This window comes from Chanodichthys erythropterus, chromosome 17, assembly GCF_024489055.1.
Source record: "Chanodichthys erythropterus isolate Z2021 chromosome 17, ASM2448905v1, whole genome shotgun sequence".
In the NCBI taxonomy this organism is placed as follows: Eukaryota; Metazoa; Chordata; class Actinopteri; order Cypriniformes; family Xenocyprididae; genus Chanodichthys; species Chanodichthys erythropterus.
This window is the reverse complement of record NC_090237.1, coordinates 6758078-6782029: the sequence shown is the minus strand read 5'-3', so window position 1 is coordinate 6782029 and position 23952 is coordinate 6758078. Positions and strand designations below refer to the sequence as shown.

At 35.3% G+C, this 23952-nt stretch overlaps 1 protein-coding gene and 1 pseudogene across 4 annotated transcripts in view; one reads left to right on the top strand and one right to left on the bottom strand.

The window, feature by feature from the left end:
• LOC137005491 (NACHT, LRR and PYD domains-containing protein 12-like) overlaps positions 1 to 23952 on the bottom strand; it is a 32585-nt gene continuing 8633 nt past the window's right edge. For all 4 annotated transcript variants that reach the window (XM_067366435.1, XM_067366432.1, XM_067366436.1 and 1 more), the window contains 6 exons: positions 17675 to 17845; positions 15455 to 15625; positions 9859 to 10029; positions 6715 to 6885; positions 6387 to 6564; positions 1 to 4381 (listed from right to left, as the gene is read on the bottom strand). In XM_067366435.1, coding sequence (XP_067222536.1) covers positions 4331 to 4381; positions 6387 to 6564; positions 6715 to 6885; positions 9859 to 10029; positions 15455 to 15625; positions 17675 to 17845 — 913 coding nt within the window. In that variant the 3' untranslated portion in view covers positions 1 to 4330. The remainder of the gene's footprint in view (positions 4382 to 6386; positions 6565 to 6714; positions 6886 to 9858; positions 10030 to 15454; positions 15626 to 17674; positions 17846 to 23952) is intronic.
• On the top strand, positions 18330 to 18446 carry LOC137005595 (5S ribosomal RNA; annotated as a pseudogene).

The window sequence follows — 23952 nt, the reverse complement described above, 5'->3', positions numbered from 1 at the left end:
TATCTAACAGATGAAGAACAGAATATAGAGAAAGAAGGAACATTTTTTTTTTTTTTTATACCATAAGCATAGGAAAACTACTTAAACTTATATTTTGTTCTAAGAAAAGGTAAAACAGACTAATCCATTATGCCATAGTTGGTGTAACAGCTAGGTCAGAGTGACTGGATAGACAAAGATAGATAAAAATAGATACAAAAGGTGTTGTTTTGACAAAATGGAAACATACATATTTTCATACAAATGTACATCAAGTTCAAATGAGCAACTAATTCCAAAAACATCATCGCTTCTGCAGTACTTGACAGGAGTCCAATATCTGACCACAAACGTGTCAACATTACCTGTCACACAGGAACACTTGAAGAACAACTGAATATAGCAAGCATACATACTCTTAAATATAAAAGAAGAAGAATCATAAAGGAGTACAATAAAGAGTAAATACACTGAGGATTAATATATGGAGTAGGTGTACATGAATATATATGAAATCAAATGTAACATTGATAAATCATAAGCCATAATTGATTAACATGAAATATGTAAAAAAAAAAAATGCATGAATATTGACCATTTTGGATCCAGCATTCAGAAATGCAAACAATTAAATATACTGAAATTTCAACTTCATTTGGTTGGTTTTATGTTGTTTAAGTTAGCTTTAAAAAACAAAATATAAATATTTGTAAAAGGAAATTTGATTATTCATTTAGTTTTTAAAATAGGTACATTATCTTCAAAATATCACATGGGTTTGATTCAGATTCAGTTAGATGGTCAGTTTATACCCACCTACTGACTCGGATCGACTTACCCCTAACCTGGGGTGAATTGAGCCAGAGGAACACTTTTTTTTTTTATAAGAAGCCATATTTTTAGAACCATTTTTCATAGATGTATTCTGATCATTTAAAATGATCTGAAATCACTTTAAATACTTTCATTGTACTTTTGTCTCATTTTCCCTTATCTTGAGAACCAGTAAAAAAATGGCTCATCTTACCCCACTCTCCCCTATCACACCAAATACAACTGTGATAGTGAAACTGCTGAGTCATACAGCTAGTAATAACGTAACGATAACAATTACGGAGCCCTGCACGACATGCAGGAAAAAAATAGTAAGCTAAATCTTACATGCTTTATAATCGATTATCTCGATTTATAAATCGTGCACATGACATACTAATTTGCACAATTTAGTAAATCGAGGAAACTAAATAGTAAATTGTGCTCAGTTTGAAATGGTTGTGTAACAGAGAACTTTGCACACTAATTTTGATTGTTCTTTTAGGAATAAGAAAAGCCTAAACTGGTAGGTATCAATTATATATATATATATATATATATATATACATTTTTTTTTTTTTTGAGGTAGGCTTCACCCCTGCCTTCATATCTTTAGGATTTGGACTAATGACGGGGCATACGCCAAACAATGTTTCTATACAACTAAACTTGAGGCATTGTAGCTCACTATCATCTGTGAATACCCAATACATACCAAGCAAAGTCCACCTGCCCTGTTGAGTCTTTCTGGTAAAAATAAATGTTCAGTGAAGTCATTTGTATTGTCGCCCTCTGCTGGTAGACTTATAAAAAACATTAATCTCTTATGTAGTCAGGCTCTAGACTCTCAAATTAAAACTTTTAAACTTAGAAAAAAGGTTTGTAAAAAAAATTAAAAAAAAAAAAAAAAAAAAAAAAAAAGGTTATATTGATAAAAGAATCACATTCTCTCATAATAAATCTCTAAATTACTCTGTGTATATGGTTTGTTGATTATAATTTTCTAGTTCTAGTTTTGTCTCTTTTGTCACACTTTTATAGTGTATACAGTCTTATGTAACCCGTGTGGCTCACTTATGCCCAGCATGATGTGCGGCCAGCGACACCGGGTATTAAAACTTGGTCTGCGTTGTGTTACGTTGTGTGGGTTTAGAGACAGACACGGGACAGCAGGCAGCAGATTCACTGGATCATTTACTGTATCATAGAGACAAAATAAGCAGCCTCAGATTGAGTGGCCCTTATAACACTCTCTTCCACTGAATCGCAGTTCAAAAGGGAAGAAAACATGAGAAAATGAACATAAAATATACAGAAAACATACCTGTATCATAGAGACAAAATAAGCAGCCTCAGATTGAGTGGCCCTTATAACACTCTATAAAACCAATATGGTGCGCCTCCATTACCATGTGCTTGTTTCACATTAAAGACAGAAATATACCTCAAAGAATGTAAAATAACAAAAATAATCCCAAGGATAGATAAAACAGTACTTTACACATAAGTTTGGGTGGAAATACAGATATAAAAGATATAATTAACATAAGGATTAAATAAAATTAACAGGATGACAAAAGAAACCTACCTCTTCCACTGAATCACAGTTCAAAAGGGAAGAGGAGGAGACAGGACAGGAAATTAGGTCATACTGTGACCTCGCATCACTTAAAGGAGAAGCGCACCTTTAGATCAGGTATCATAAAATGTATAAAAGAACAATTTTGTGTGAATTATAACAATATTTACTAGTATACTTTGTATACCTGTTACACTTACACCATCTACATTGTGATTAAGCAGCGAATTATCTAGCGAATCCAAAACTACTCCAAATTGCCAACAGTGATTTTATGCACTTATTTTCATCTATACAATTGAGTCTTAAAAATATACAGCAAGTTCAGATCCTGTAATAATGTAAATCTACAGAGACCCTAAAAGGACATGGTGGTGGAAAAAAATTGGGATGGGAGGAAACTTTCTTCAAAATCTTTTGCGTTCCCTTGCAAAGATATGATCGTTCCCTTACTGTGAGCTCAGACAAACACTTCCTCTCTGGCTGACAGTAGTGTTTCATTTAGTAACATACGTTAATAATGCACACAAATAACGCACGGCTTATAGAGTTTGAACTCGGACTCAAATATAAAGAAATGCAGTCAGTGCTTAAGTCATGGAGTTCAGTAAACTTGGCAATATATTCACAGATTCTAGCTTCCCGGATTATATATTATTATATAAGCTAAACGTTGTTAAAACACAAATGCTGCTATTTCCAATCATAGTAACCTAGACAACGAGCTACAACAACCCAATTTTCCTCAATTGTGCTTTATAATAGATTGGTCTCTATGAGCAGGCGGCGGAGAGATGTCTGAAGGGACCGTCTGAAAAGTGCAAAACCCAAAATTCTTTTGCTCATTTCATATTATAAAAAAATATTCAGTAACTTTACTGTAACACACTGCACTGTCACCAAATTCAGTTCATACATCACTCAGGGATGCAAACACATCAGGGGTGAAAAAGGTGAGAAAGATGCAAGATTGCAAATTGCCTAGCGTATTAATTTGACATCGTTACCCCCCACAGTTGGCTTTTAACCACATTTTACAGGTCTTCATTTCAAAGCCCGTCATTATGAAATTGCACAGAACATCTTGTGTGTGTAAAAGCAAACTGTTTCATTACGTTATGACAATATAGTATAGTAGAGTTCAACAAAAGTTGTATTCGTTGGCAAAATGGCAATGTTGTTAGCGTTAAACCAATTGTATTTGGAATAATAAAAAGTATGTTTGATTAACTGGAAATAATGAAACAGTGGAAATCACAAGTCAGCCATGTCAGGCTTATTAACAGTCCCAAGCTTTACATATCGCTACTTATCCCAGGAGTGTTGCACTTGGTGCGAAGCCAGGATGTCGGAGGATTTTATTTTATTTATTTTTTTGACAACCGAGAAGGTGTGATTCTCATGATTTCATTCACCGTGACCCTGTCCTAAGACTGTCCTCCCAGACAGGTTTTAACAAACTTTAGCTCAAGAGTTATTGATCCGGGAAGTTCGAATCTGTATATTGCTGTATATACTTTACTGAACTCCATGACTTAAGCACTGACTGCATTTCTTTATATTTGAGTCCAACAAGTTCAAACTCTAAGAGCTGCGCATTATTTGTGTGCATTATTAACGTATGTTACTAACTGAAACACTACTGCCAGCCAGCAGGACATTAAAGAGGAGGTGTTTGTCCGAGCTAACAGCAAGGGAAAGATCATATCTTTGTGTGGGAACGCAAAGTTTCTCGGGGGAATGCAGAAGATTTGAAAAAAATAAATACATTTTCCTCACATCCCAATTTCGTTCCACCACCATGTCCCTATAGGAGCTCCATATAAATCTGATGACATACTTAGTTCAAAATAACAGACCAAAAACAGACACCAAAAAACAAGATACTGGTGTGAAGTCACACACTCATGTCACTGTGATCGCTGTGTGTCTCTGTGTCTTCAGTCTGTAGCTCCTTATTTACCATCCGATGATGTTGTGGAAACTGGGCATGTCTAAATATGGAGAATCCTACAATAAAACACACAGACAGTCACATATGAGTATGAGACACATCAGGAGATCATTTCAGAACAAATACAGCCAGAGATATTAGTATATTATGTATTAGTCAGAGATATGAATGAAAAACTGGTAATAGATTAATAACAGTAAATGATAATCAACTTTCTCTTAATTACTTTCACACTGAGACACTGTAAGATATAATTAAATATGTGTAATAATGTAATATCTGAGTAGAGCCATGAGGACACTATATTTGAGAGCGTATGAGTTTTGTGGAGAGATTCGTGCTACACATTGATGCACACTCGACATGCATCGTTAAAGGCTAAATCGTGTTCAGGATTTACTAATTCATTCCCTCGATTTACTAAAACTTGTGCACAATTGACTATTTCATTCCCTCGATTTATAAATCATGCACATGATTTAAAAATTGAGGGAACGAATTAGTAAATCATGCACACAATTTAATTTTCTTGCATGTCATGTGCGGGGCTCCATACATAGTAACTGCCTCAAGTGAACTATAAAAATGAAAAGAACATTGCGTCTATAGTTCATATAGTTCAGGCTATAGTTAACAAGTTTGTGAATATTTTGAATAAAAAAGGGAAAATTAAATAAAAGTGATTCATCTGTCATACAACGCTATCGTACCTGCGTGGTGCGTGCACATATTGTGAATTAATTTAATAAACTTAGTAACCTAGTATTCTTCAGTAAATTAACTTCTCTAAGAAAATTATTCATAAAACATCAGTTGATCATGTTTACTTTCAATTTCATATTTCCATATTGATGTTAAAAAAGAGAAAGAAATCAAGATATAGTTCAACCAAAAATTACAATTCAGTCATCGTTTACTCAACCTCATGATCCAAAAGTTTGTGTAATAAATACGTTCAATCAAATAAAATATTTTCTTTCTGATTCTACTTTTTGTAATGTCCAATTGATGCTTTACAAAATAATGACTTCAAATTATCTTTTGGGGATAAATTCTCAGCAAAATTTGATGTATAATAAATTTGCAATTAATTAGATTAATTAATCACCACATCAGGTAATTAACCCTTTAACGCGTACGATCACACCGGTGTGATTAGAACGTTCAGTGCATTACATGATCAACTGCCAAATTCAAATGTGCGTGCGCGCTTTAACTGACGCTAAACCAGAGACGGACGCGCGCAGCGCTTTTCATATCACATATATGCAGTGTTTTCAACCAAATAATGTTCATTTCAGGTTTCAGACATTTAAATGCACATGAGTACTAACAAAACAATATATTTAGAGTTTGTAAAATACACAATGATGTCTATAGAAGCGGAAATAACAACCCTTTCCATTATAACTTGACAACACGTTTAATTCATATCAGATATACATTTCTGAAAGTAACTGAAAAGCTTACTCTAATCTTCCCCAGTTCACCGGCACACTTACTTTCATGTATTTCGGGAGAAGTGGATAAATTCAGGGGTTGTAAATCCAACAGATCCGATTCTCTGCGCGGTGCAAACTAACATGGCGGCGCCCATCGCTCATATGGCTCAACTAACGCGATCGTTATGAAGGTGTTTAAACAGCAAAACACATCCACTTGCACATATTTGGCAATCGGAATATTAGATATTTCATGGTATAGTTAACAAATTTGTGAATATTTTGAATAAAAAAGGAAAAATTAAATGAAAGCAGATCATCATTCATACAGTGCTGCGGTGTGTCACATAACAAGCAATGACGCGTCACCATGGAAACCATAAAGCGATACGTTCTAAATAACGGTCGCCTTAAAAAAACTCACGCTGGGGGGTCAGACAGAATATTTGAAACTTACGTGCGAAAGGGTTAATTAGATATAAAAATTTTAATAGTTTCCCAGTCCTAATAATTATAGATCATATTCACATCACAGAATTCAACTCCTATTAAAAACAGTTAACAGAGACTGAAGTGGAGCTCATTAACACACATTTGAGGCCTAACGCCTAAAACTCACAATATTTAGATTCTCCAGTTTATAATCTGGATCTTTCTTCATATCAGAGAGCAGCTTCACTCCTGATTGTCCTATTTCATTCCCAGTCAGACTCAGTTCTCTCAGGTGTGAGGGGTTTGATCTCAGAGCTGAAGTCAGAGCAGCACAACCTTCATCTGTGACTCCACAATTATACAACCTGTAGAGAACAATGATATACTCTTCACTCTCTCAGTTCAGATCAGATCAGTTTAGCAGGTACAAAAAATAAACACAGCAGCAGAAAGAGGCTGAACACTTCAAATATACTTTATTGTGATTCATGTGAGAGAGTCAAATATGATCTTACCACAGTATCTCCAGTTTACAGCGAGGATCCTCCAGTACAGCAAAGAGAAGCTTCACTGAATCTCCTATTTTGCTCCCAGACAGATTCAGTTTTCTCAGGTGTGAGGGGTTTGATCTCAGAGCTGAAGCCAGAGCAGCACAATCTTCATCTGAGAAACCACAATCCTCCAACCTGTAGAGAACAATGACAAACTCTTCACTCTCTCAGTTCAGATCAGGGCTGCATTTCCCAAAAGCACTGTAAGCCAAAGTTGATTGAACAATTGGCACCAATGGTCTCTACGATCAACTAAGGCTTACGATGCTTGTGTAAACGCAGCCCAGATCAGTTTAGCAGTGGATCCATTATTGAAGAGAAAGCATAAACTTAAAGCAAAAATCTATATGTTTGATGGATAAGGATCTGTATTTTATGTCTAATGCAAAATATGTTTTAATGAATTAATTTTACAGTTATTTATATCTGTAACAATACTATGTATGAAGTAGTGATTTGTTAGTGAGATGAATTTAATAAAAAAAAATTCAAAGAAAAACACAAAAAAACTTAATTATTTAATTTTATGCAGTCAATAAATTGCTATTTTTTTTCTTTTCAACATTAGTGTGGCATGCAGGGAGGGCCAAGAGCCGTGAGAGAATGGGGCGAGTGGTGTAATTGATAATGAGTGTCAATGACAGTGAAGACGAAAGAGGACCAGGGGCTCGTTTCAATATAGAGGTGAAAACGAAAGTGAAACCTTTAACTCTGATTTGACTTACCCTGAGTTTTCGGTTTCAGAACACCTGAATTGAGTTAGTTCATTCAACTCTGAGTAGATTGACTCCACACCAAAACTGAAATGCCATGATCAATGGAGCTCTAGAATTACGATTCACCATGGCAACAGTACTCGATAAAAAGACGTCCACATACTTCCGTGTCAATACAAGTTTAATTCGTAATCACTTTTAGGGGTGAGAACTGGCAGAACGGTAAGTTATTGAACAAATATTTATTTTGAGGATATCCCACACGCAAAAAAAAAAGAAAAAAAAAGTATAAAAAGTAGGGCTGTGAATTTAACGCGTTAATTAGATTCATTTGATCTTTTTAACACATTTAACATACTTGCCCCGCCCCCAAACCAACATTTCATACAGCTGACTGATGATGAATATGATGCAGGGCATCAACTCACTGCAGGATAGAGCCTATAGAATTCAGCTAGAATGTACATAAAATTCAAGATATGAAAGGCGAAAATGATTGATTTGAACCCTTTGAAGTGTACAACAACACTGGTAAGGTCAGAAATTTCATTGCTTAATTCAAATATGCTTTTGGCTCAAGATGGATGTGCTCAGTGCTTTTTACATCACAACTATTCAGTGTTTTCAACCACATGTTTATTTTAAGTTTCAGGCATTTAAATAGACATTAAATAGGCTACTAGCCAAAAACATCTTTTGTTAAATAGCTACACACTGATGTTTATGGAAAGCAATAAAAATAGTCTAATCCTTTCATCAGTCAAAATCTGATGACATGTTTTATGTCAGATTGTGCAGTTAACTATACTGTTTACTCTATTCTTTTGCTTGTTCTTTTGTTCTTCTGTTTCTTTTCTATAGCTAAGTGATTCATCTGTCATGCAGCGCTATTGTGACACATCGCCCCCATAACTCAACATAACTCAATCAGGTAAAGCTTTAAGCATATAAGATTGATGGGTGTAAGCTACATGATTTCACAAACATTTGACATTAAATAACTAGATATCATTCAGTGCAGCAGCTTTTTCCACATAGTCTAATGCTTTCACATAATTAAATGTTCTCTAATCCAACCTGTTACATTTCTTAATTAGAGTAATAAAATTAACATTTGACATTTCTATTCAGCCAACAGCAAGAAGGCAGAGTCTTGGAAAATTAGGGGAGGACCTGAACCACCACTGACAGATGAAGAGGAGATGGAGGAAGAATATTAAAATAACTGAAAAAGAATAACTGTTGCTTTTGTATTTGTAGGAAATAAACATGACCAAATAAATCCCCCCGGAAATTATACTAAATATCTTATATCATTCATCTTATATAGAAACTGCATCTTCATTTAAGAATTTAGATTTAGATATTTGTACTTGAAATAAGAAAAAAAAAAAAAAGCAATTTTTGCAGCGTGAATGAATGAATGAAGAATTTAAACATCGCTTACGCTTTAAAAAGTGGGAGAAGACTGAAAGAAACTCTGGGTTTATCGAAGAAATGATAAAAACAAACACCAGTCATAATAATGTGTTTATCTGTTTCCATCACTCCACAGTAACAGCATTGACCTTGTTATGAGTTGTTTACCCATCAGAGACAATAAAATATCATAAGACATAATCTGAATGTTCACTCCTTCTCTTTCCTTCATGTCGCTGTATTATCTGAGACTTCATTCACAAATGATTGAATAAAATGCCCAATGATGTACTAAAAGAATCTTATGAGAAAAATATCTGACCATCCCATTCCTTCTCCCACAACACAGTTTTTTCTTCTATATTATGAGATTTGTGAACAAATGATACAGTACATCTGTTTGTCATATAATTATAATATGATATAATTAATTTTTAGAACCTCTCGCCCCCTTTAAATGAATGTATGAGATTTTAAAAATACTCATTGCAAGGAGAGAGCAAAGCAAAAAGCACAAACTAGTTATTTGATCATGCTTGATCATTTTCATTTTTTTTTTTTTTGTTATATGAGCAATATAATCTCGGAACAATGTGGGTTAGACAGAAAATCTTCCAGTTTCTTGTCTAATTAAAAATCTTACTGAATCCATGAAGTTCAGAAAAGATCAGAAAAATAAAGTGACTTCATGGGACTGAGCTGAATAGTTGATCATAACTGAGTTTCTCTTATAACTCTTCAACACATTCTGTGCTTTTCTTTGATTCGAGTCTGTGAAACTGAAATGTTGATTGTGTGAAAGTGTGTATTTCAGTGTAACTCTCAGTCCTGCAGTATCATGTGACTGAGGAGCAGCTCATGTGTTCAATCATTTACAGCTCAATCAGCTGAACTCACAGCAGCAGAAAGAGGCTGAACACTTCAAATATACTTTACATTGTGATTCATGTGTGAGAGTCAAATATGATCTTACCACAGTATCGGCAGTTCACAGTGAGGATCCTCCAGTACAGCAAAGAGAAGCTTCACTGAATCTCCTAGTTTATTCCCAGACAGATCCAGATCTCTCAGGTGTGAGGGGTTTGATCTCAGAGCTGAAGCCAGAGCAGCACAACCTTCATCTGTGATATCACAATATCTCAACCTGTAGAGAACAATGACAAACTCTTCACTCTCTCAGTTCAGATCAGATCAGTTTAACAGGTACAAAACCTTGATTCACAAGTCACAATTCTATAAAGACTATTAAATATTTGTAATTGATCACAGATTAAAAAAACAATGCAAAATAATAAAAAAAATTTGAAAAGCTTTTTGCACATGCTTCAAAAGTTCCAGTTTAATAAGAAGACAGCCACAGAGGAAAGAAGATCTTCATTTGTTATGTTGGTTAATTACTGTATTACTACACTATAATGTAATTTATTACTCACCCTCATGCCATTCTACACCCATAATACCTTCGTTCACCTTCGGAACACAAATTAAGATATTTTTGTTGAAATCCGGTGGCTCAATAAGGCCTGCATAGCCAGCAATGACATTTCCTCTCTCAAGATCCATAAAGGTATTAAAAACATATTTAAATCAGTTCATGTGAGTACAGTGGTTCAATATTAATATAAAGTGACGAGAATATTTTTGGTGCACCAAAAAAAAAATAAATAAATAACGTGATGGGCGATTTCAAAACACTGCTTCAGGAAGCTTCAGAGCATAATGAATCTTTTGTTTCAAATCAGCGGTTCGGAGCACCAAGGTCACGTGATTTCAGAAGTTTGGCGGTTTGACACACGATCTGAATCATGATTCAACACAAAATATTCATAACGCTCTGAAGCTTCATGAAGCAGTGTTTTGAAATCAGCCAAAAGTATACAAGTTGTTTTTGATTAAAATATGTTTTTATAAATGTTATTGCTGGCTATGCAGGCCTCACTGAGCCATCAGATTTCAACAAAAATATTTGTACTTAATTTGTATTCCGAAATGTCTGAAGAATTCACAACACAAAATTTTAAAAATGTTTGTATCAACAAATTTCCTTTTTAGACATTAAGAGCAAGGTCTGAAGTGTTTGTGTTTGTGTTACTATGTTACTATCAATAAAGCAGCTTTAATGGTACCCTGTATCATAAAGAAAAGCCTAATGGTTTAAAGTTAAAATATGTGGAAGTCATAATATTAGTATTGTAATTTTAGTTCATTATTATTATTTACAGTACATTATTGCTATAGTAATTTATTTATCAATTTGTTGTATATTTTATTTAATAATCACAATAAAAAAATATTACTTTATAGGTTATATTGATTGTGTCAAAAACAATGGGAATGTAGTCTGGGATAGCTAAAGTGGTTTCTACGGTTTCTACAACTAAAACTGCATTGCATTGTTCCAAGACAATTTGAAATGGACTTATCACACACTATATCATGTTTACACCTTATAAACCTCATTTAATATACACGGATCAATGAATATGCAAATTAGCTCTGCCAGTAATAACGCGACTAAACGAGACGAAATAACGTTATAACATTTCGTCTCGTCTTGTTTTGATTAATGAAAATGAAGAGACATTTTAGCATAGTTTTTATTTTGTAAAGCACATTTTGTCTCATTTTTATTCATCAACAATATTGCATTATACATTTAATTATCGTCATCGTCACATGACCAGCATTTACATTGCGTCTCGTCTCGTTTGCATCATGTGATAAAGGTTCGTATTTAGTCATAATTTTCGTTGACGAAAGCAACACTAGAAAGGCTTATAGTTCATCATAACATCCTCGCTATATTGATAAATCGACACAGACTTTCCTGCTTCAGAACACATTGTTGTAATTGGTTACAAGGTAGTCTGTGACGTCACAAACACCACCGATTTCAAACCGCAGGTTTTTGGTTTACTGTAGTTTCAAACATAAAATGCTCAGCAATGGTGCTGACTTATGAATTTGCACATGGTTTGTCTTAAAGCATATTAAAAACACCACATAGACATATAAACAAAATTAAAAACTAGATTTTCACCACAGGGGGTCTTTAAAAGAATTGTCTTGTCTTAGGTTCTTGCAAATTTACTGTCTTAAACTGTCGATCTTGTTACTAAATAGTGTTTTCACGATAGCTGGATATTGATATCTGCTACAAGAGCTTATTACGACTTGAGCAAATTAATGTTGGACGATTCAGTTGCCCATTTGTAAACTAAGTGACTCTTTATAATTCCCTATAAATAAATTAATTATTTCATTTAAGCTGTTTTGTCCTACAAAATGGTATACCTAAACAAGAACGTCTAATTTTTCAAGTTTTTCCCCAGATTGTTCAGCCCTAAAAGAATGGCTCCCAATAAGAATAGGTCTTTAGTAATGTCATGAATTTTTAAAATTATTTTGATTTTCTTTGTAAATGCTGTCCTTCCAAATAACCCTAACCATTCTATAACGATTAATTCTTTCCTGATTAGAATTTAAAATTCCTGTATTCATAATATTGTTTTAATGTTGCACATTATTCTATTAGAGACTGAATGACGTACTGACTGTGTGTGTGTGTGTGTGTGTGTGTGTGTGTGTGTGTGTGTGTGTGTGTGTGTGCGCGTGTGTGTGTGTGTATGTGTGTGTATGTGTGTATGTGTGTGTGTGTGTGTATGTGTGTATGGGTATAACATAGGTATTACAAGGAGAGGGGGATTTATGAGGACATTACCCATGTCCCCACTTTTCAAAAGGCTTATAAATCATACAGAATGTGTTTTTGTGAGAAAGTAAAAGTGTGCACAGTTTCCTGTAATGGGTAGGTTTAGGTTTAGGTTTAGTGTAGGGGGAGAGAAAATACAGTTTGTACGGTATAAAAACCATTACGCCTATGGAATGTCCCCACATTTCACAAAAATAAACGTGTGTGTGTGTGTGTGTGTGTGTGTGTGTGTGTAGGTGTGTGTGTGTGTGTGTACATACTGTAATAAGTACTGAATGGCTGACAGTCTACAGATTTTACTATATTTTGGTTACTATATTTGTTATAAATAACGATAACTATAACAAAAAAAATAGTTTTAAAAATTACTCAAAATTTAAGAGAATAGTAGAGTTCACACCACAAGGATGATGACAAAGAAAAACAATATTGCTGAAATCGCTTTCAAAACTATTTTCTTCCAGCTGATGAACAACAAACATTGATAACCAATCAGATTTTATCTAAAAGATTGCACATTGAAATGGGGATATCATTACCAACACTTTGCAGCATGTTATTCAATCCTCATCAATCCTCTCAGCAGCATGAAAAACAAGGTTTTTATTAAAATTCTGAATGGATCATATACGTATAGCCTGTAATCCAGAAAAAGAGCGTTCCTTTTATAATCACTAAAAAGTGATCTCATGAAGTTTTGTTTAACCAATGAAGCTTTCTACACTTGAAAATAAATCTTATTTATTGTACATCATGTCTGCCAAAATTCTATATATTTTAATCATGATCACAACTTGTAATAATTAAGTAGCTCATTGTTTCAGCCCAAAATAAGTACGTTAGCTAACATGATTTCTATTATCTAAATCTTAATCTCATTTCTGAAATGGACATTACTTTCAGTCACCTCTGATAACAGATCACTTTAAATTGTAATGTAGACGCATGCATTTTCTGTAAAGTTGCTTTGAAATGATATGTATTGTGACAAGCGTTTATTGCATTTAAGAAAGCAATAGATATGTCTGTGATTGGCTACTGCAAAAGACATTGTAAAGAAACCTTTAATGATCTCCAAAGCTCAAACACAAATACGTACTGGAGCATTTGCCAAAAATGTTTTGCCATCAATGAGCCCCCCTGATTCCCCGGGGCCCAAAGCAGCCACTTACCTCACTTAATGTTTAAAGTCCTGCTTGTTTTTTTAAAATGCTCATAAATTGGCCAACTCATGTTTATATTTAAATCTAATGATTTACACAACTTTCTGTGAGGGTTAGGTGTCAGGTTAGGACATAATATCACTGTTCTCACTAACATAGTGCAACAAATCTGTGTGTATACTGTTTTGACTTGCTTTGTGAGGACTGTCTTCATAATGTAATGTCTCTACCACTATATTATGAGCTGTCTTCATTAATCAAATGACAAAATAAACATACGTTTTAATAAAATATAGAAGGGTCAAAAGTGTACTGTGAGAGTTGTGTTTAGAGGTTAGGGGATAAAAAATATGAGCGTAGTATACAAAATAATTATGCCCGTGGAAAGTCTTCACAATGATAGATGTGCCGGCATGTGTGAACATCCACATTTGTGTACACTTCCTGACACTGTAGATTTATTTTTTTGTATACATTTTCTCTGAAATTTGTCACCCTAGCCTTAGCAAAAGTTTTCCAACATTTAGTAAATATTATTTAACTTAATACCTCATAATATATACTTATAATATATATTTAAAAATAGCCTGTATGATCAAATTCTCATTACTGAAACAGAAGTTCTCTCAACTGGCCTTAAATTGTTGCAGTAAGTGAGAATAGTATTGCGGAAGATGAGGTACCTTAGCATATTTTATTAAAATTCAGAGAAGCCATGATGATTTAGCCAACTTTTATTCAGTGTACCTAATTAGACATTAATGAAGTACATTTTTTCACAGAAAGTTTTTTAAATGAGGAAAATTTCCTGTTATGGTAATGATAATCAAAATGTTGTGTGCATAATCTGACAAGATCATTTTTAACTTTTAACTGGATAAATATAAAGAGATCTGCCTACCTGGTAGCCATCTTAGTGGTTCTAGCACATGTGTTGCTTAATTCAAAATAAAGATTTATTTAAAATTTTGTGTCTGTGTATAGAGTCCTTAAAAAAATGTTGTGGAGGAGGAGAACATCAGTCATGGACCCTTCATTTTTCCACTATAATTCCATTATTATAATATATTATACATTAATATTTTTTTCTGTCATTTGAAAACATCTATTAGAACACCCATATATATTTTTTTTAGAATATTTTCATTTTTTTTTGTTTAAATTAGAACACAACATATACTCAGACATACACGGACACATTGCAGTAATGAGAATTTCAGATGAAAATGCAGTAAAATACAAAAATAATTCATTTATATGTTGAAATAACTCTTTGTTCAGTGTAGAGAACAATACTGTCTTTATTATGATGTTTTTATATATTACTAAAATACATGTTTAATATTTAAAATCATTAGTGCCGTGGTGTTTGAATGGTTTCGTGAGAATGACCCAGTTAGAGAATGTCTCCATGTGAAAGTTTTTAACGTCACAGGCAGTTATTTTCCATTGCCTTTGCTTTGGTACAGAAACACTGTTGGATTTTTGCTGATAGGAAGGAGGAGCAGGTCATGTGATGTGATGAAGATGAATGAAATAAACTTCATCTTCAGTCATTTGAGCTGAGATTTAATGTTTTTACTGAAAGTTTTATTTTACAAGATGATATCAGTTCTAACGGTTACATTAAAGGATTCATCATACTGATATCATACTGACAAAATTACATGTGACTATTAGAGAGATGATCTTACCTCAGTATATCCAGTTTACAGTGAGGATCCTCCAGTACAGATGAGAGAAGCTTCACTGAATTTCCTAGTTTATTCCCAGTCAGATTCAGTAATCTCAGGTGTGAGGGGTTTGATCTCAGAGCTGAAGCCAGAGCAGAACAACTTTCATCTGTGACTCCACAATCTCTCAACCTGTAGAGAACAATGACACACTCTTCACTCTCTCAGTTCAGATCAGGGCCGTTTTTCCCAATAACAATGTATCTTAGCTCTTAAGAGCGCTTTCTATGAGCGAGGCTACGAACGCTCGCTGCAATTCCACATGCTTTTCCCAAAAATGCACTTAACATGAACGCGCGAGAACACATTCTACGTGCTAATTAAGAGTCGCTGTCTGTTTCTCAAGTGCTGAAATATTACCTTATAGAATCGTATCCTTTAACGTTTAACTTATCTTCACCTGATGTGGATTAGAAAAAATAAATAAATAAAAATACCTTTCAAAAAGATTAAATTAATGTTCTTCTGGAGGAGGTAGAGCGAAACAAAGATGTAATTTTTTCAGAAGATTTCTTTAAATTATACATAGGCTATATATATATATATATATATATATATATATACACAGTCAAACCAAAATTTATACAGACACCTTGAACATTTCATTCATTATTACAGTTTATTCACTATAGTTTTAAAAATTAAAATATAATTTAAAAATTATGTCAGATAACACAAGAAAAACATGGTCAGGTCAAAGTGTCTGAATAATTTTTGGCTCCATGTTTTATCAATTTTACTGGTAGTCCACTGTATGAAGAATTTGGGGTATAATATGTCACAGTTTACTTTATTTTGCTATCCTCACTTACATAATAATCTATAGTGTCCTGCGCACACTCACACACACACGTATATGTGCGCAGCTATTCCAAGAAGAATGTCGTCCGAACGGGAGAGTGAGAGGCTCTGTCCACACACAAAAAAAGTAAAGTAAGCTCGACAGTATGGGATTTTTTCGGCTCCTTACACAGCCCAATCCGCAGGATTTGCCTAGCTACAGTCAGTGCGAAGGGTGGCAACACCACCAACCTTTTTACCCACCTCTGTGTCCATCACCCTGCAGATTACTCAATTTTACAGAGAGTAAGTTGCGATTACTTTACTATTCATGGAATGGGAAATGTTATATTAACCTGTTAACAGCAATTTTTTCTGTGTGTGTGTGTGTGTGTACATGTTTTTGTGACATATCAGGAAACAAATGTGTATAATGACATGGGTATGACATAGGTATTACAAAAAGAGGTGAGTTATAAGGACATTGCCCATGTCCCCACTTTTCAAAAGGCTTATCATACAGAATGAGTTTAAGTACAGTATAAAATACAGTATAAAAACCATTACGCCTATGGAATGTCCCCACATTTCACAAAAATAAACGTGTGTGTGTGTGTGTGAAATCAATCAAACTGTGATTCAATGTTTTTGATGTCCATGTGTTTGCTGAACCACCCAAGGCCTAAGGCACTTTGAAATACTATAGGAATTCTTATGTGTTCTTTCAAGTGTTTCTAAGGTGACTTTTTTTCAACCATAAACTAAATTTTAAAACATAAATATGCAAGTTTAGATATTAATAGGCCTATATAAAGGGTATATATTAAGGGTATGTTAATTATGTACTTCATCTAGCTAATTTCTACAGGTGTACAGACAAACTTTTTATTGCAGACATGTTTTATCAGCACTATTCTACATATTTATGAAATCATGTGTATTTTTATTTTTTTATTTTAATTATTTCATTTAGAAATTAATTTAAACAAAAAGAGTATTTAAGAGAAATATAGTCAAAACCTTAGTTATGTTATACACATTGGACTTGAATAAAGGTGTAATCTGCCGGTTGTCCTGTGTGACCTCATACTTCTGTCTTCTTACGATGCACTTAGAGCTTTACGATTACTCCAGAGCACTCATAGATCTATGATCATTGTCAAGTGCTATTAAAGTTACAATGCTTTTGGGAAACAGACCGTAATATTAAGAATAGTCGTACAATCGTTTTTACGAACTTCTAAGGCTTACATTGCTTTTGGGAAAAGCAGCCCAGATCAGTTTAACATATACATAAAAAATAAACTAAACTAAACTAAACTCACAGCAGCAGAAAGAGGCTGAACACTTCAAATATACTTTACATTGTGATTCATGTGTGAGAGTCAAATATGATCTTACTCCAGTGTCTCCAGTTTACAGTGAGGATCCTGTAGTACATCAGACAGCAGATTCACTGAATCTCCTATTTTATTCCCAGATAGACTCAGTTCTCTCAGGTGTGAGGGGTTTGATCTCAGAGCTGAAGTCAGAGCAGCACAACCTTCATCTGTGACTCCACAATCTCTCAACCTGTAGAGAACAATGACACACTCTTCACTCTCTCAGTTCAGATCAGATCAGTTTAGCAGTGAATCCATGATTACATAGAAAGTACAAACTTAGAGCAAAAATCTGTTTGATGGATCATGATCAGTATTTTTTTTTGTCTAATGCAAAGTCTGTATTAATTAATTTTAGTTATTTATATCTGTAACAATATGTGTGAAGTACTGATTCATCAGTGAGAGATGAATTTAATAAAAAAAATGTAAAAGAAAAACACAAAAAACATAACTTAATTATTTCATTCTAGGCAGTCAATAAATTGCAATTTTTTTTTCTTTTCAATATTATTGTCGCACGCTGGGGTGGGGGGGGGTGACTGTTAATGAGTGTCACCTGTGTGCCACACCGGTCTCGTATCTCTCATGGAGGAGCTTTAGAAGCGTAAAAGGAGGAGCAATGACAGTGAAGACGAGAGAGGACCAGGGGCTCGTTTCAATAAGGAGGTTCAATCAGCAGCCATATCACCCTGTAGCGCAACACTGGTTGCCCACTGAAGCTAAGCAGGGCTGAGCCTGGTTAGTACATGGATGGGAGACCTCCTGGGAAAACTAGGTTGCTGCTGGAAGAGGTGTAAGTGAGGCCAGCAGTGGGTCCTAACACCCCAGTATAGTGATGGGGACACTGTACTGTTAAAAACCTTCAGATGAGACGTTAAACCAAGGTCCTGACTCTGTGTGGTCGTTAAAAATCCCAGGATGTCCTTCGAAAACAGTAGGGGTGTAACCCCGACATCCTGGCCAAATTTGCCCATTGGCCTCTGTCCATCATGGCCTCCTAATCATCCTCATATCATGTCTCCTCTCCACCAATAAGCTGGTGTGTGGTGGGCGTTCTGGCGCAATATGGCTGCCGTCGCAACTTCCAGGTGGGTGCTACACAATGGTGGTGGTTGAGGAGATCCCCCTTCAATATGTAAAGCACTCTGAATACCCAAAGCACTATATAAATGTAAGGAATTTTAAATTAATCAACTCGAAGTTAAACCTTGAACTCTGAGTTGACTTACCCCAAGATGGGAAATTCTGAGTTTTCGGTTTCAGAACAGCTGAATTGAGTTAGTTCAAATCTGAGTAGGTTGACTCTGAGTTAAGCACGTGCACCACCAACTATGAAAAGCCATGATCAATGGAGCTCTAAAATTATGATTCACCATGGCAACAGCACCCGAAAAAAAGACGTCCACATACTTATGTGTCAATATGTAAGTTTAATTCTTAAAGGGTCATGAAACCCCAAAACACACAGATGTAAACTGATATGTATAGGCTGCACATCATTGAAAACACTAAAGGTACTCATTAATGTTATTCATAAGTGAAAAATAGTTATTTTTGCATTTTTCAGAGCAATTTCGGTCTTCCTGTTTGAAAAGCTGAGTCGGAGCAACGTCACAAAATCTGACGTCATCATGTACTTTCGAACATGCTGACGTAGATTCTCGACATATATATATTCACAACATAAAGCTCATTCAATCCAATCACTGCGCTGTAGTATGCATACGATTATAATTGCGGTATTATGCATGAGGAAGCATCACTTCTCTCGCCTTGGTCTGTTGTCATTCAGAGACATATCGTTGGTGTTCGTTTCCTCAGTGCTACAACACAATGTGTTTTCCTGCGACGCGACCAGAGCAGAGGTTAGTGTGCATGTGGATTGTTTTGCTGTAATCTACCAGCACAAATGAAAAATATGTTCGCGTGAGATCGCATTACAACGGAGAATTCAAATGTCACAAAAGTGCGGCTCATTCTCCTCTGCCTGCTCTAGCTGCGTTCAAACACGCGAGTCGTTGGCTGTTTACCACAGCACAGCACGTGTGTTTGTATTTTGCGATGGTGTCAGAACTGGAGTTTGAATACGAACACGAAAAATACGATTGTTTTTATGATATACAGGCGGAGCGCGCATATGCTCGGTTTCAGAGCGGAGCTCCGCGATGAGTTTAATAACACTAGCCACATGGCACATAGCTCATACAGAATAAAGCAGTAATTCTCAAAGTGTGGTACGCATGGCTCCCACTAGTGGTACGCAGAGGAATCGCTGAATTAAATATGAATTGGCTGTGATGGGAAGAGGTGGATAAATTATGAAAAGATAAACAAAACTGCTATCGTGACTTCAATCTGGTAAGACAAGTATGGATCAGGAGGAGAAAGTGTCAAGAACAAGAAGTGAAGAAGACAAAAGTGAACCAAGCACAGCTGCTAACAGCAGGGGCGGAGCCAGGGGGTGGCCAGGGGTGGCTGTGGCTACCCTTGGCCTAAGCTTGGCCACCCCGCTCACAACCGCTGTTTCTGGCTACTTTTTTGTTGACAAGAATTGCGTTTGTTTAAACGCAGAACCGTCTCTTTAAGAGCACAAAAAACGGGAGACTTTTTAGACGTGCATACCGACTTTGCCTCAGGGCCAGGCGCAAGTCAGAGCGCGGAAAAGGTGCAGGTGACGACGAGGGAGCTTCAGTTGAACAACAGTGAACTGCGGTCAGATGAGATTGTCAGGATATGTCTGTAAAACTCAGAAAAATGAACATGACTGTCCAATCAGCCGTTATACTGTGATCGTGGCGCGCATTCAAGAATTGCATGCGCAAATGCGCCGACGCGCGCTGCATAATTACTTTATTATAGCTTAAATAAAGTGCAAAAGAAACTACGAGCAATGGCCGTCGTTGTTCTGTTGTAAGTTAAAGGGGCTCTATGTACTAATGACACCCAGTGTTCAAAATAGGTACTGCAGTCCAAATTCAAAATATTGTTTGGCCCGCTCCCTCATTCAAAGACGCGGGTTGCCAGCAACAATAGGGAGCGCAATTGACAATGAAAGCTGAGGAGACTTAAACACTGTAAGCTGATGAGTTGATTTATCTGTTTTGATATGCTGTTGTTCATAGAGATATTTAGATGGATTCAGAGGCTTTTTAGTAGAGATGCACCGGTTACAATTTTCTTGGCTGATTCCAATTTCCGATTTTTTGTTAGTGTGATCGGCCTATACATATTTTTTTGCTGATTCCGATTTTCTTTCTAAGAACTATAAATGACAACATATACAAACAAAAATCTACTTTTCTTCAATGCAGAGTTTTATTTTCATAAAAAAACAAGTAAAAGTCAGTAATAAAATATAAACAGCTCAAATAAATTCAATAGAATAAAGAGAGCTATGAAACTAAGTTTTTTCGGGTTAACTGGGTTTTTATTCAGGTAAGAAATACTACATAAAGTAATCAAATGTAAAATAACACATTGTGTTATTTTGCATTGGTTACCTTAATTTCTGTAGTCTTTACTGCAAATAATTCTTACCATTAAAGTTATACAACATATTCAGTCAAAAGCAGAAAGTGATTTTCTTTGTCTTTTGTTCTTTGATTAACACAGACAGCAGCAGGAATATTGGACTGCTTTCCCTTTAAGAGTTTATGAACGGTGTTCAATGGACCCAATACTGTTACACACATGGGTTCACTTTCTTAGCTATTTAACGATTCAGAACTGACTGTATTTATCTGAATACTCGCCAAGATTGCCTGTGCCACTGGTTTTGACATACTTTTGTATGTATTTGATAGTTTAAGCTCAGTAAGCCACTCATTTTGGTACTTGTGACTCTTTTTGACTTCTGTCTCTGTTCGTGGCTTGTTCGCTCCACCGCTCAGTGGTGCACGCGCTTTTGGTGTGACAGCGAAACCTACGGGAATGACTAAAATTATGCGCAACACAAGCACTACTTACCGGAGCGAATGAGACGAGAGAGAGAGGAGGCGTCCGCGCGTGTGTGTCACTTCATCGTGACAGAGAAGAGAGCGAGAACGCGCAGCTTAAGTTATTGCCTGATTCTCTGACCCAGTTCGTTTGCTGGTTTCCGCCAACTGGCAACCTGTGATGTCGAAATACTATTGGATAAACTGCAGCACGAGGTTTCGCACAGACCAAAACAAAACAGACATTCCGACATGGAACGCATATTTTCAAAGTAGAATATTTGGCTGTAGCAATGTTTTTCTGAGAAACAAGTAACGTTAGGTGAACTTGGCATATATCTGCAAACATATTGGGGTATTTTTATGCTTTATTAAAGTAACATTTTTGCATAGAGCCCCAAGTCATGGAATTACCAAACATGCGATTAAAGCTTCCTCAAAACTGTGAATGCATGTATTTGTTGACATGGTTTTAAGGCTTGTTATCCAATTTGTTTGAATATAATCCAAACGCGATTGAATGTAAAGGTTTGTGTCTCGTTATTCTATTAATAACTACCGATTGATTTTGCATTTCTATCAGAAATTAAGAATTATTAGTGTCATTGTAGATAGTGTTGCAAATATCTAAGATATCTAATACTTCAAATCTCAAGGTTAAATGAGAAGATTTTTTGTAAATGTTTCTGTAACAGTTACCAAAAATAGTATATAGCTCCACTGGTTTTTAACAAAATGAAAAAGAAAAAAAAAATTAAAAACTTCTTTAGCTGAATAGTTAGGCCTACTACGCTACTGTATTTAAATTTTGGTCATTATGGTGGTACTTGGAGATATTTTCTTAGGTGGTACTTGGTGTAAAAAGTTTGAGAACCACTGGAATAAAGTATCCGTGTTTAAAGTTTTTATTTCACACATTCTCCTGCACCAAACATTAACCAGCAGGGTGTAGTTATGCACACATATTTCATCAAGTCTTCTTCAAATGAATTATATGTGCAAACTGGACACTGATACAGTGGTGTAGCCTATCTGAACGCGACGACATGATTATTCTAAAAGACTGATTTTGAGACTGTAGTGCTCCTAAACGCAATCAAAGTAGCCTATTATTATCCCTATTAAATATTCTTTTGCATTTCTCCCTTGTGCTTGGGAGTTTGTTGTCATTCTCTCCGTGCTCATATATTAATATTCATTATTCTGTATAATGAGTGTGTTGTATGTCTGTGCTTCATTGGTTGTTGTCTCCCCTCTTCTCCCCCTCCACACTCCCACTTTTCCAGAGCTTTACACGCCTATTTTCACAGACTTTTTGAAACTCAGAGGTGTGAATGACCAGGGTAAAACGGGGGTTTCATGACCTTTTAATCACTGTTATAATATCAGAGGTCTGAACTGCCAGAACAGTAAGTTATTGAACAAATATTTATTTTCATGGTATCCCACGGGCAAAAAAAAAAAAAAAAAAGAATGTGGCAGCAGCTAAAAACTAGGCCTGGGAATTTAACCTGTTAATTAGATTAAATAATTACAGAAAAAATAACGTGTTCGCCCCTAGACCTACATAGGTCATCTGACATTTCATACAGTTGACTGATGATGAATATGATTCAGGGCATCAACTCACTGCAGGATACAGCCTAAAGAATTCAGTTAGAATGTACATATAATACAAGATATGAAAGACGTATAATATCTGAGCCAGAATAGAGCCATGAGGACACTACAGCCCTTTTGAGAGTTTAGTGGAGAGATTTGTGCTGCACATTACATTGATGCACCCTTGACCGTTAAAAAATGCCATAATAACTGAAAAGAGAACTATAAAAATGAAAATAACATCACGTCTGAAAGCTGCAGTTGTTTTTTATTGGATAAAATAAATGGAGAATATCTCATGTTTTTCCATGGGTGTTCAGTGCCCCTATAGCCTATAGTTCATGATAGGCTATAGTTAACAAGATTGTGAATATTTTGAACCAAAAAGGGAAAATTAAATAAGTGATACATCTGTCATGCAGCGTCTGCATGACGCGTCAACCTCCCGAGGTCCTGACTCCCCTTTGTTATATGAGCACTATAATCTCGAAACAATCTGGGTTAGACAGAAAATCTTCCAGTTTCTTATCTAATTAAAAATCTTACTGAATCCATGAAGTTCAGAAAAGATCAGAAAAATAAAGATTCAACACCCCTCTTTCTGTAAGACTGAAAGGGACTGAGCTGAATAGTTTATCATAACTGAGTTTCTCTTATAAACCTTCAACACATTCTGTGCTTTTCTTTGATTCGAGTCTGTGAAATTGAGATGTTGATTGTGTGAAAGTGTGTATTTCAGTGTGACTCTCAGTCCTGC